Source organism: Chinchilla lanigera, unplaced genomic scaffold, assembly GCF_000276665.1.
Source record: "Chinchilla lanigera isolate Chin_1 unplaced genomic scaffold, ChiLan1.0 scaffold00007, whole genome shotgun sequence".
In the NCBI taxonomy this organism is placed as follows: domain Eukaryota; kingdom Metazoa; phylum Chordata; class Mammalia; order Rodentia; family Chinchillidae; genus Chinchilla; species Chinchilla lanigera.
Genome location: NW_004955408.1, coordinates 35,813,788 through 35,828,594, shown reverse-complemented (window position 1 = coordinate 35,828,594; position 14,807 = coordinate 35,813,788). Strand labels below are relative to the sequence as shown.

The window sequence follows — 14,807 nt, the reverse complement described above, 5'->3', positions numbered from 1 at the left end:
GGAATGATGTCACTTGCTGACCTTGGGTCACTAGGGGTGTGCCCTTTCCCTCCTCAAAGCGGGTTGTGGGACTACAGTCTTACAGTCTCTTCATGCTCAATGTGTTTCCCTGCACACGTACAGAAGAAGTGGACAGCCCTTTGGATAACATAGAAGAAAGAATACAGTCGGGAGAGTAGTGGACCGGAAAAGCAATTATCAGCCTTGTTCCAAGAAAGGTGGTCAACAGATATCGGCCCAGCACTGATGGTGGAATACAACATAAAGTGGCATATGTTGAAGGTTCCACCTTAACAGAAGATTAAAATTCTATAGTTGAAGCAGCTTGGAAAGATTTTAATCTTTGTGAGGTTGTTCATCTGGCAGAGCTTTGTAGTGGACCATCATGAGCAGTGGCAAAGACGCATCCTTCTCAAGGTGGAGATGCGGGCATGCTATGTGAAACAATAAAACTGAAGCTAAAGACAGGTACTGTGGCACAGGTTAGCCAAATGATGACCAAGGGATACAGGAAATATATGGAAGCCAGGTGTAGAGCCACAGGCCTGGGATCTCAACACTCTGGGAGGCCAGGGAAGGAAAAGCACAAGTGTGGGCCCAGCCTGGGAAATTTAGCAAATTAGCAAGAACCTGTCTCAAAAAAACAAAACAAAACAAAACAAAAAAAACAAATGAATAAGGCCATGGACGTAGTTCAGTGCAAGAAGTCTGGGTCCCACTGCAGAGGAGAGAAGGGGGAAGAATATTGCTGACACCCTAGACAGTCTTAAAGGAGACTGGTCATAGGTTCTAATGGAAAATACTACCAAAGAAGGGAGTTTGATTATGTTTAATGATTTGACCACTGTCCCAATCTCCATGTCTGCAGAAGAGTGCACATGGGAGCCTCTCAGACTGATTCTCGACATCTCAGTAAAAATACTAAAACAGGATAGGAAATATTCTAACAGGAAAAGTAGGAGACTTTGACAGAAGCCCTGTCACTCTATGAAGAACAGCTTGGGCACCAATATTTTCCTCTGGAATTTCAAAGAAGGTTATCCGTATCTCTTCATAGTTGGAAGTGTGGATATTTTACAATGCTTGGAAGAAAGCAAAAATCTTAAAGATTTTAAGCGTGTGTAGAGCAAAGAACTTCTTGACTTCTAAATCCTACACATGACATCAAGACGAGTCAGTCAACCATGAGTTCCTTAAAGTTTTCTTTTTAAATTATTATTTTTTTAATTAAAAAAGCAAATGGAAAATACATATTTCAATGAGCTAGTGTGTTATTTTTTAAAAAGTCATCTGAAGGACAGTTAGCACAGCTAAGGCTGTAAACAGGCCTAAGCCCCTAGAATGTGACTTTCATTACTTTTTATAGCTATGTGGGTTTTTGTTTTGTTTTGTGGGTCGTAAATTTGGAATTTTGGAGGAATGAACACCATTATTTGCTTCAGCAGAAATTCTTCTTAGTAAGAAAGTTAAAAACATGATTAGCAATGCTTCATTTAAAATTACAAAAGAGAAAAAAGAGTGAAAGAAGGGACGCTGTGTTTTCGTTGCTTCAGCCCATTAAATGGGACAAAATTTGTATCTATCTCATGGTGTCGATGTTAAAACTAATCAGCTGATTAAGGTGATAGCTGCCAAGACTTTCACTGTGATTCCTCATTTCATCTTCATAACTAATCAGTATTTTGTAGGAAAGTACTTTGAAATTATATAAATATCATTTTCTTCATCAATACGTGTTTATTATTTAAGTATAAAAATGCAGGCTGTGGTTTCTTATGTTATTCTCTTACTGGCCTTATGATGATGATACTAACATTTTCCCAAACTTGGCCACAAGGGGTCTCTTCAAGCTTGTTTTTATGCTCTTTTGCTCTGTTCTTCAAGCACATCCTTACTTTTTGGTACGAAAAGATGCCTCACATCTAATGGTCCCTTTCCTGCCTCAGTCCTGAAATCAGTGATTTCTCCAAAGAACTGTAGTTCTTTTAGCGGAGAACAGCATTTCAAACCCAAGATCTGGGCATTATAAGGGTTGTCTTAACTTGCGCTGTTATCACAAAATACCATAGGCGGGAGGCTGGGGGAGGCAGCAGACACATTGTTCCCAGTTCTGGAGGCTGGAACCCAGCATCAGTGGGGTAGAAGATTCTGCTCCTGGAGAGTGTTCTCCTCCCGGCTGGTAGACATCTGCCTGCAGACAGCACACACGGAAAGAGACAGAATGTCTGCTGTCTTTCCTCTTCTTATGAGGGCACTAACCACACAACCAGGGCTTTGGCACAAATTCATCTGAACCTAATTGCCTCCTAGAGGCCGTACCTCCAAACACCATGACCTTGATGGTCACAGCTCAAACTATAAATGTCTGTGGGAGGGCACGTTCTGTCCGTAACAAGGGTGTTGATGCTTCCATGTCCTCTGAGTGGAAGAGTTAGGGTCTCTGTGTATGTGTGTATATGGAGAAATGAAAAAATATGCCTGCACACACACTTACAGATATTTATTACACACTTTGGAGCTGTGGTGGTAAGCCTATGGCACGCTTGGCACGGTGGGCTGTTTGTTAGTGAAAGCTCTAAAAGGTTTGCCATTACTGCTTTAGATATTTTAAATCTGTCTGTATCTTGAAAACCATGTGTTCCCACCAATACTAATCCAAAAGCACAGCTCATTCTAGTTTCCTCCCTCTGAATATCTGTGACTGCCTTCCCCCGTAGTGAGATCCTGGATCCTGTTATCATGCAGGTATTTTCTTGTTTGGCCCACACACCTTCGGGAACCAAGCCTCCACCCCCGCTTCTCCCCTCCTCGCAGGGGTATCTCTGCACCCCTTCTCATCCTCCTGAGTTTCTAATACCTCTCTGCTGGGCCACCCGCTCCCCAAACCCTGGCTATCTGAGCCTTCTGGAACTTGCTCTCCTCATTCCAGTTGCCCCTGCAATTCAAAGCCCATCTCACTCAGGTCCTACCTGCCTTGTTTGGCTGTGGCTCACCATGTCATGATCCCGTCACCCTGCCATGTGGTCACTATCTTCACCCTATTTAGGCCCCAGCGTCTTGTGTGAGCGCCTCCCCTTGGATGGACTTCTTCACCCCAGTCAAGCTCTTACCCCACTGCAGTCGTGGGCCACAGTCACTCCTTGACTCCTTCACGTGCAGAGATCTACCTTGTCCTCTTTCGCCCTTATGACTGACTTGTTTAAGAAGAGTCCAAATACTCCCAAATATGTGTGGTAAAGATGATCTTTGCTGAATCTGGTTGCATTAGAGGGAAAAGTGAGCTGCAGGCGCTATCTGTTTTGTTTCAAATGCCACTATGTCACATAATTGGTTATGCAGGAGAGGCAGTTACAGTTACTCGTAAATCCCCAGTAAAGTTTTGCTTTGCACATTAATCCTGCTAGAGTTTGCGGGGGTGAGGGGTTAGCATTTATTAGTACGAAGAGTGATTCAACAGGCAAAGTAACTAAGAAGAGTTTTCTTAAGCAAACAAAATAAGAGAAATCTTCTTTTCCTTCTTCATTCATTCCTCAATAAATTGACATAAAGATTTTCCTCAGAAACCTAAATTAATTACAATTGATCACGAATGTCGGACTAAGGCCTTTGCTCTTATAGTTGATGTCAGCAATGGAAGTATCTGAATGGGTCTGTGTAGGAATGAAGTGTAAAACTGTGAGGGAAACTCTAACTTTGAATAGCTGAAGTTTTAAAAAATCATGAATATGCTGTATACTTCATTAACAGATTTTTAGGGTGAATGGTATAAAGTAAACCAATCAGGCCAGGGAAGCTGTTTACACTTGGAATGCTAATAGATTTTCTGCTTTTAGGGTTAATAAAGTATTTATTCCACTTGGACAAATATGCCTTGGTATTACTCCCTCACTTGTACTGCCTTAGTACTACCACCCTGGCATTCAGTCAGTAATTACTCATATTTACAATAAGCATAAGGTAAGGTATAATAAGAAGTAGTGCTTATCTGGAATAACTAGCTTCATCCAAGTTTTTAAAAGAAGTATTTGCAATTCTTCCTATTTTGAGGAATGGTTACTAAATATTTGGGCATTTGATTTGGGAGAAGCACCTTCAACACTGTTTAACCACAACAGAAGCTAAGATATAATAGGACGGTGCAGTTTTCTACACATAGGTTGGAGAAAGCTGCCTACTTCCTTTTTCAGTCGGACAGGCAATGCTCAGCATTTCCTGGTTCCAGGCATCAGAGCCTTCAGAGCCCCAAGTGTCAACCTCAACGTGCACTTGGTGAACCCAGAGCAAGGTGGGAGTACAGACTAAGGAGAATGGAGAGGACAACCAGACAGTGGGAAGGCAGGGGTTACCGGAAATGGGGGAGGGGATACCCGGGAAGCAGAGGGTCAAAAAGAGGGACTAGAACTGGAAGGAAGGGAGAGAAAAGCAACTGAGAGGACAGGTGAAGACAAAGTTATGGAAAGGTGAGATTATGAGGAATTATGGAACTACAGGGTGAATTGTTTAAGAAAAAGAAGGAAAATATCATACGTATGACAATGTGAAGGCATGGAGACATTTTGTTGATTAAGATTTACATTGTAACTTTGAAGACAGCATCCTCTGACCTATGACTTATGGCCGAGGCGGAGTAGACCGTCCTTTAGTGAAGTTCATAGGTTCCTACTGACACTCGGAGAGTATCTCCTTGTGAAAGAAATGCAAAGGTGAATTTGTATTGTATTTTAATTCATGGCTGATGTAACTTATACAAGAAATACGAAAAAAAGCCTTAGATCACATTGCCTTGAATCTATATAACATCTTCAAAGATTTTTAATTGACAACATATTCCTTATACTTTATAATATTATTCTGAGGTATATAGGAGATGTGCAGTTTTTACCCTCATTCTACAAAAACAAAGCAGAAGCTGGGCATCGTGGTGCATGCCTATAATCCCAGCACTCAGGATGCTGAGGCAGGATGATCACAGCGAGTTCAAGGCCAGGCTGGGCTACACAGAGAGGCCCTATCTCAAAAAATCAAAAACCACCAAAGAAAAATGTAAAGTAAAATAAAGAAGGATTTAATGTATACACAACATCTAAAGTAGGAATGTTTTGCCTCAGTTGTCCTGTTTTCATCAAGTGTGACAAAATTTAACTAATTCCATACATTACTATTGAAATTGTTTAAATTGAATTGATCCACATTACATGTAGATTCAATTTGGCCAAATGAAACTACATTTCAAACTTAACCCCCTGAGTGCAAAACTTGAAGGACTGTGTTCTGGTTAGCCTTTTATTTCTATCTCCCTTCATATGAAGGTTTCCCTTTTTTGTCCCAAAGATTAGCTGATAAGTACTGCTGTCTCTTGACCTCATTATTTTTTTTCTAAACTTTGGCTGAAAGAGAGCCCATCCCCAATGTTCACACTCAAGGGCTCTGAGACAGAGCCTTCATCCCCATGGTGACCTCCACAGCAGTGATGCTAATGGCAGTTCCTGGATCCCACCATCATGTGTCATTTTATAATTTCACAAAATTGAGTACCAGCAGAATACATTCCAATGCGATAAGTTCTGCAGGAGAGAGAAATGCACAGCTTTCATCTTCAAGGCACTTAATATGGCTCATAAAATTGTTTGCTTTTCCTGTTTGAAACTTGCTTTTTTTTGGCTTTTGCATCTTCTAGTGAATATTATTTTTCTGATTTTATTCCTTCACACTGTCCTGTGGTGTTCTCGTTATTCTTTTAACACTGAACTAAATAAACCTTACAATATTGCAAGTGTGTATTTTCCTCAGAAGAGAATGTGCTCTTTGCTAATGGCAATGATTTAATATTTTGCGGTCTTTACAAAAGAATTAGCAAGGCTTTCTTGGGTAAATTCATTTTTACAAGGTATTTAAAGTAAATTCTGTGGGTTTATTGCCCAGTGTGAGGTGTAATTTTCCCCAGAAATCCGGCAGCTTTGACCAAATCCTCATCAATCACTAAAGCCTCAGAGTAAAACATGACAACGCAGGACAAGCATAACTCTGAGTACTGAGTGTGACTGAGTACAAATGAAGCATGCAGTTCTGAAGACTCACAAAGACTTGGGAGACAAAACTGGGCACAAAATAGATCATAATATGTAAGAGGCGAGCTGGATGAGGCCACAAACTACATGTTTTTCCGAAGCCACTCAGCTATCCTGGCACTTTGCTTTGCGCTTTTGAGATTTTCATTCTTTATTGTCTGTAGTTTGGCATGAACTGAAATCCTCTGGTGCTCCTCCAACATGTTACTGAAAAACTGCTGCAGCTGGAAGGACAGAGAAACATTTTATCAGGCAATCTAACTTCTCACATAAAATAAAGCTCTCGCTAACTGGAGACATGATTCTGAGAAGGAGTGACAATGCTGGGAATGAGAAGGAATGCATATTCCTGAGTTGTGTGTCTGTGACTAACACCGTGAGATGCGGACCACACCTGTTCAGGAGAATTAAATACGAATGGAAGGTCCAGTAAGCAAGAACACATTTCTGAGTATTCTAGCTTAATTTCCACTACTTGCAAATGACATGGTCTTATATTTAGAAAACTCCAAATATCCCATAAAAATTATTAGAAGTAATAAACTTAGTAAAATTGCAGGACACAAAATCATATATAAAAATCAGCAGTGTCACTATATTGTAAAAAACTCAAAAAAGACATCTATTTTCAGTAGCTATAAAAAAACAAAAGTCTAGGATATTTTTTAACCAGAGTAGAGAAAGAGGTCTATAATAAAAACAATAAAACACTGATAAAAAATCAAAGAAGACACAAAATAAAAAACATCCCATATTCATGGCTCAGAAGAATCGATACTGGCAAAATGTCCATATTATCCAAATTAATCTACAGATTCAATATAATGCCTATCAAAATATCAATGACATTCCTCACAAAACCGGAAAAAAATTCTCAAATTTATATTCAAATATAGAAACCCCAAATAGCCAAAACAATCTTGAGCAAAATGAACAAGGCAGGAAACATTACATCTACCTTAAAAATATAAAGTTACAGTAATTAAAACAGCATGATACTGTATTAGCCTAAAAACAGGCAGACCAAAGGAACAGAACAGAGGCTAGAAATAAACTCATATATTTACAGTCAACTGATCTTTGACAAAGGTGTTCACAACATATATTGTAGAAAGGACTATACATTCAATAAATGGTACTGGGAAAATGGATGACTATATGAAGAAGAATGAAATTACACCCCTAGCTCTCACAGAAATCAACTCAAAATGGATTAAAAACCTAAATGTAAGACCTGAAACTATGAAACTACTATGAAATTATGCAACTGCTAGAAGAAAACAAAGGATAAATGCTTCAGGATATTGGAATGGGCAAGGATTTTTTTGTCTAAAACTCCAAAAACATCAGGGCAAAAAAGTAAAAGTACACAAGTGGCATTTCATCAAACTAAGAAGATTTTACAGAGCTAACAATTAAGTATGTGAAAAGAGAACCTACCGAGTGGGAGAAAATATATGCAAACTATACCTTCAAAAAGGGGCCAATTACCAGACTATATAAGGAACTACAACAATACAATAGGAAAATAATAATGATGATAATAACCCTTATTAAGAAGTCAGTGATAGATTTAAATACAGTAGAAATTTCTCAAAAAAAAAACCCTGCAAATGGCCAATGGTTACATGAAAAAATACTCAATATACCTAATCGTCAGGTAAATGCAAATTAAAATCACCTTCTCTTACTTCTGTTAGAATGACGAGTAAAAAAAAAAGACAAAAGTTAGGAAGTGCTGAGGAGGATATGGAGAAGGAATCTTTGTTCATTAGTGATATGAATATAAATTAATACAAGCATTGTGGAAAACAGTAACACAGTTCCTTAAAAATAGAATGACCCTACAATTCAACAATCCCACTACTGTGTATATCCAAAGAAAATGAAGTCAGTCTATCAAGAAGCATCTGCACTCTTGTTTTAATTGTAGTACTATTCACAATAGTTAAGAAATGGAAACAGTCTAAGTGTTCACCAACCAATAGCTAGACAAAGGAAATATGTGTATATGCACAAAGGTATATTATTCCACAATAAAAAAGAATGAAATGCCATTTGTGACAACGTGGATGGAGGTGGAGATCACTATGCTAAGTGCAACAAACCAGGCATGGAAAGACAGTACTACATGGCTTGAGTCATATGTGGAATCTAAAAGCAGTTGATGTCATAGAAGTTGAGGAGGATGATGAGTACTAGAGGCTGGGAGAGCATAGGGAGGGGGCAGGGGTAGATAGGAGTTGTTTAATGGGCACAGAGAGAGAGCTGGAAGGGAGAAAGAAGTCCTGGTGGTCTGTCGCACAAGTTCTCATTTTCTGTTGTGCAATGGCTGTAAATGATGATAATAGATGGTTTCTTTAAGCTAGAAGAAGGGGTTTTGAAAGTTTTTACCATAAAGAAATGATCATTGAGAAGACAATGAGGAGATATATGTTTGTCCTGATTTGAACATTATGCAATGTGTACATGCATTGAAACATGTGTATAACTGAAAAATGTGTATAATTTTTATGTATCAGTTAAATGTTTAAAAATAAGTTTTAAAAAGTATATTTGACAGTGAACTCATCCGCTGGCTAAACTGTCACTGTTAAGCATCAGTTATTGGAACATTTGCCCCAATATTATATATAAGCCAGACCCCAACTGAATAGTAAATTATACTCCTACTTCTGCATCAGTGCATCAGTCGGAATACATATCACTATAACAGTGTACCCATATCACATCACAAATGCTCACTTACACCCCGATGCACTTGAAATTGAATAGTAACAGGGCTCATAAGCATAATTACAATGTCAAAGTAAAGTTCTAGGAGAAAGTAGGTTATAGAGCTAGGAACAAAGCTTCCCTGCCCACACCTGCCAGGGGGCAGGAGCCACATGGCCACAGCTCCACGCCACGGGTGATGGGTGCGCGATGGGACTGCTGTGGTGGCAGCAGGGGAATGTGCAGCCTGTGGGGCCTTGGGGAAACTCCATGTGCACTTAAGGGCATGAGTGAGTCCAGACTTCTGACGGGGTGAAGCAAAAAGACAGGGCCAGAGCTGTGCAGGGTGTCCAGGAGCCAGAAGGGTGGGTAGGGACAAGGGACTCAGATGGTCTCCATACTGCACCATTGTAGCAATTAGGTAGCTATCGTCTTTTGGACTGATGTGATCTAGTAAGACTGTTGGACACTGATACATTATGGACAAAGATATTTGTTATAGCTAATTTGTTTTCAAAACTGCAAAAATCTACTGCTAAATCTATTTTTTTTCATTAAAAGCCAATTGTGACTCTAGAGTTTCGGAACTTTGAGGATTTCTAAATTTATACACACCTTATTCATTCATTTATTAAGCTAAAACAACAAAATTGGATTCTGTAAAGGCAAAGATTAACTGTCTATTAGAAGGTGGAGATGATCAAAATACATCATACGCATGCATGAAAATACTACATTGAAAACCATCGTTTTGCAAAACTAATAGGCATTAATAAGAATATAGAAAATATATAGTAAAGTACACGTCAGCAAAAAGAAGACAGCAAGCACAACTCAGTCTTGATCCCCAGAGCTCTCATGCCCAGCATGCTCTGCGCGTGCTTTGTTCTCCAGGGAATCCCTGCCCCATCTGGTCCTGCCCAAATCCCTAAGGAAGATGGTTCCTTCTGGAATTGGCAGTTCGCGTGCTCTCATTATCACAACTGCATAACTTACTGCTTCTCCTTTAGTTTTATTTGTTTTGGTTTATAGGCTGAAGAGCACATCTTAGGCCTTTGGGACCCATGCATTTATTTGTTTACTTGCTTGGGGAGGGTTCAGGTTTCCTTCTTGTTTACATAGCCCTTTCCTTTATTTATGGTCCCCCTTTCCTGTATTTATTAATAGTAGTAATTTATTAATAGTAGTAATTAATATTAATTAAAAGTAGCAGGCTCTAGTGTTTAATTTTAAACAATTTTATCGGGAAATAATTTATATATAACAAACTATAATGAGTTAAACCATGATGAGTTTTGATAGTGTATCGACCTTTGAAACTACAGGCACAATCAATACAGGACGCCTTTCCATAACCCTGAAATTCTGCCTCATAACATTCTGCAGCTCACTCTCCACTCCCAGGGAGCAACTGATCTGCTTTTTATTACTCTAGATTAGTTTCCATTTCTCAGAATGTGACTGATTTCTCTTACCCAGCATAATCATAACCTTGAGATTGGTCTGTGTGGCTAAATGTTTTTATTCTCTATTTTGTTTGGGGCTGGTACTCCATTGTGTGATTTTATTACCTCTTCCTAATCCCCTGACCCCAGTGGCTTCCAATTTTTTACTAATGTGAAGGAAGCTGCTATGAACATTCAAGTACAAGACAGGTCTTACTTCTCTTAAGAAAAAAACATCTAAAAGTGGAATTTTTAAGTTATATGTGTCTGATTAACCCTTTTCAAAAACTGTCTGTTTTCCAAAATGGTTGTACCAGGTTATGTTTCCACAATCCCCAGCAAGATAAAAGGGTTACAACGGTTCCACATTTTGCCAGTTTTTGGTACTATAAATCTTTCTGGCTTACCTGTGCTACTGGTTGTGTGGGAATTATGTCTACATTTTTGTTTCGCACTTCCCCCATTCCCAGGTGTGCCTGGGGTGTGAGCTGGGCTGACTCCAAGTGTAAGCACATGCTTCAGGCTGAACTGATCAGAGTGTTCCATCTGCACACACACACACACACACACACACACACACACACACACACACACTGATTTGCACCAAGACACACGAAGGTCCTATTTTGTTTCCAGGATGAGAACACGAAGCCAGGTAAGAAAGCATTCTCTTGTGACTGAGAGCACTGACAGTTGTATAAGCCTGGAGCTGTGCTTGCTTCCCTGTGAAGCCTGCATAAGAAGACAGTCCCTAGGGAAGCAAACAGAAGAAATAGCATGCCCTGTCTTATTCTAATATATAAACACAGCTGATAGGGTGTCAGTCCTCCAGGAGTTCACAGTAGCTCTCAGGACAGAACATCTATCTGCACACTGATTACAGTGTAATGTGGCAGGTACTACGATAAAGATACTGATAGGATAAAGATACTGATAGGATGCTTTGGGGACATGGAGGAAGAAAGCATATAAATCCATTCACTAAAACATCTGCTAGAATAGGCGGTTGGGAATTACCCAGCCAAGAACAGGGATGGGGATGGTACCCCAGACAGAAGGTAGAGAGTTTGTGAAATCTGAAGCATGAACAACATGCTCACTTAACAGAAGCCCCAAATGATACACATAGCTGGAGGAAAAGTACTGGGGGTCTCTTGTCAGTTCCTCTAGCTCTCTGACACGCCAAGGTGAAGTGGCAAATCTGAACCATAGAGTAAGACAGAGACCCGATCATACCTCTTGTGTGAATCAAAACACCTTTTAAATTTCTCCTAGAAACTATAAAAAGCTATGGATGCTTCTCAGTGGGCAAGGCCTGGCACCAGTGTGAAGGCTTAGACGGTGGGTAGAGCAGCTCAGAGGCCGCTGAAGGGATGCAGGTGGAAGGATGCAACCTCCACACACAGAGCAGTGTGTTTAGGGAGGCACCCGCTGCCCACAGTGACCAGAGGACCAGTGGAAGCACAGAGTGTAATCATTCAAATAAACATATAGTTTTCAATTTTACTCCAAATTACATCAAAAGTACTTTCTAAATTATCATTATATTTCACAATATTTAAGGTTCTTACCTCTGTGATCTGTAGGTCTGTACTTATGGTTCTCCCTATTATATATATTAGAGTAAACAGTGATTGGGTTCCATACCTACAAAGCAATGCAATGCTAATCAGGTGTCAAAAGTATTTCACAGAATACAGTTGTATGTTATGCAGCAGGAAAAAACACTAAATACACAGCCCTAATTAATTCCTACTTTCCAACTCTAAGCAAAAGCAATTAGTTTAGCTTCATGGTTCAATAGAAAATGTATTTCATGAAAAATTCTATTAACACTAAATAAATATTTATAGTTAGTACTGATCTGCATAACATTGTTTTTTAAAGTTTTATTTAAATATAATAAAATTTTAAAAAGAACAATTTTTTTAAAATGAGGTAAGTAGAACATAGACACAGTCTTGTGTCTTAAATTAAGAAATGTTATAAAGGAGTAAGTAAATATGAAATTATGTCCCCCGCAAACACAATAATACAGATCAATCTCAGAACCATTCATTAAGACACCCTGCAGTGTATCTAAAAGGCTGAATTTGTGTGTGTGTTTGGAGAGAGGATCCCTGTCTTCTGATATTCCTAGGATGACTACCGGCTCACTGCCATAGCTACCTGAGCCGCCTCCAGTAACTGAAAGTTCCCCTTCAGTTCAGTGTTCGCCATGTCTGACAAGAATCATCTCACAACAGTGGTGAAGTGTTGCTATGGAAAAGAACTGATACATACCTCTCCAAGGTGCTGCTGCAGTTAAAAGTAAGGGAATTTGAGATGCATTAAGAAAGAAAGAAAAATGAAAATAGGGTTATTATAATGGACAGAATAAGAGATGGTTAAATATTTGAACTGCCTTGGTAGTTAGTATCAAGTGAATTACTTCAAAAATGCATATTTGAAATTGAAAGTAATAGAAGTTAATTTTGACATACAAACAAATAAAAGTGAGAGAAAACAGAGCTTTGTTTTTGAAGTTCCCAGCAGTCAGGAAAGCTGTGGCTACCGGAGGACCAAGAAAGGCAAGACAGCGGCAGCCAGCAGACCCGTGTCCATGGGAAACGGGAAGGACGTTTGCTCTCCGTGTTCATTGGCCAAGAAGAAAAGGCCTGTGAGGTGACATAAGGCTGAGTTTCAACCTTAAAAACAAAAGTGTAAACAGAGGAAACCTGCCTAATGCGCTTACCATGCCATTTCTTACCAAATACAAGAGAAGGGTTTCCACGAGAGGCAGGGCTGCATTGAAAGCTATCTGGTGAAACTCATAGATTGTAAAAGTGAAAATAACATGTATTTGGAAGCACTATTCTGGGACGGAGACACTGTCTGTGGAGGTGCACACTAAAGGACCTTCCTTCCTAAACTCAACTGCAAGAGTTGTTCTTGAGTGAGACGAGATTGTATCACATTGTCTTGCAATATTTCTGAACAAAAATATAACATTACAAATAGTTTATCCTCATCAGTATTCAGATGTGTTCTAATTAATATAAAGACAAGTGCCGCTACGTGTCAGTACACTAACCTACGTAAGACAGTGGCAACATCCAGTGCTAGCGTGGGCACAGCCACGTGGTGCTCTAGTCTGGCGTGCCCCTCTGCCTCCCACCTGTCTCACAGGGCCCCTCTCCATCACCCTGTCTCTGCCAGGCCTGGCTCCCTGTGGGGAACATGGCCAATAGGCCAGCCTGGAGACACCAAGGCCAGGCTCGGGGGCACAGGCACTGCAAGGAGGGCTTGGCACTGCACCATGAGAACGTCTCCGTTTTGGAATGCTCCTGTTTAATCTTTTCCACTCTGTGGTCCCATTTGAAATCAACAGCGTGGCTGAAGACTTTGGGGTGTGTAACAACAGTCGGAGGAAATCATGGGCTTGGTGAGGAAGAGGGTGAGATTCATTTCGGACCAGTTAAGTCTGAAATTGATTGTGCCTTGAATTCAACGGTTAAATAAAGTAATTTTCCTGTAGCTGGTGAAGAACACTTAACATAAATGATTTAGGGAACAAATACTGCTTCTATCACATCAATAAAAAGTCATAAAAATACTATCGCTTCACACTCTTTCATAGGATCTAGCCATAGCTGCATGTACCTACTGACTTCTCTGTAACCAGAAAGGTATCTTTATGGCCAGTGGAGTCTCCTTTATTGGGGTCAGCTCTCTAAAGATCATCCTTGGTTCCAAAATTAAGTAAATTTCCCACAGCAGCAGTGGCTGCTTCTGGGAGTGAGGAGAAGGACCGAGTCAAAAGTTGTTTTACTCTATCAAATATTCCAACATGTTCCCAGATTAGGCTTCTGGGAAGAATTCTAGGCCTGACCGAGGCGAGGAAAGGTTTATAGTCTGCTGTTGGTAGACTCTCAGCTCCAACACCTGACTTCTGAGTCTTGGTTATTGACTGGTAATTTTTTCAGTGGTTATAAAAACTGCAATTATTGTGTATGTAAGCATGCTATTTAAAGGACTAAAGTTGATTCTATGTCCTAGTCACTTTACATCCCCATCAAGTGACTCGACCTGTACCTTATAATACTTTATTATCAGAAAGAACCTTAAAATTTATCAAAACTAACCCCTGTAATTTTATAGAAGAGAAAAACAAAGTCTAAATGTCAACTAGTAGGCAAACAATAGATGTTTCAGGTATAGATCTAGACCATCAGATGGGTAAATTGTGTAACTTTTCTCTCTTTCTTCTGGAACAAGTGGTCTACTGGCAAAATGATACTTTGTGGAGATTAGAATACCCCAAGAAGGAGATCACCAGGACTGATGTTAGGTTCCCAAAATGCATGGAAAACTCTAAGTTTCTTGGAGACTTTATGATGATAAAACATATTGTGAGTTTACAAAAATGAAGGTTAGAATAGACAGTTTTGAAATTGCATGGGCTACTTTTCTTTTGTGCACTGACGGCTTCCATGAGTAACACACAGCAAATCACACCTGAGAAATACTAAGTACTAACTTGTTGGTAATCAGTCACAGTTTAGAAAATTCAGTATAGGGGGCTGGGGATTTAGCTCAG

The 14,807-nt window shown here is 39.7% G+C and overlaps 1 protein-coding gene across 1 annotated transcript in view; it reads right to left on the bottom strand.

Annotated features, from left to right (window-relative positions):
* Positions 1-5,044: 5,044 nt before the first annotated feature.
* The window catches only part of Lvrn (laeverin), a gene marked incomplete in the record, with an annotated part of 61,814 nt that continues 52,051 nt past the window's right edge, over positions 5,045-14,807 (bottom strand). Inside the window, 2 exon segments of the mRNA XM_013506949.1 lie at positions 5,045-6,292; positions 11,800-11,875. Of these exon segments, the coding sequence (XP_013362403.1) occupies positions 6,152-6,292; positions 11,800-11,875 (217 nt within the window).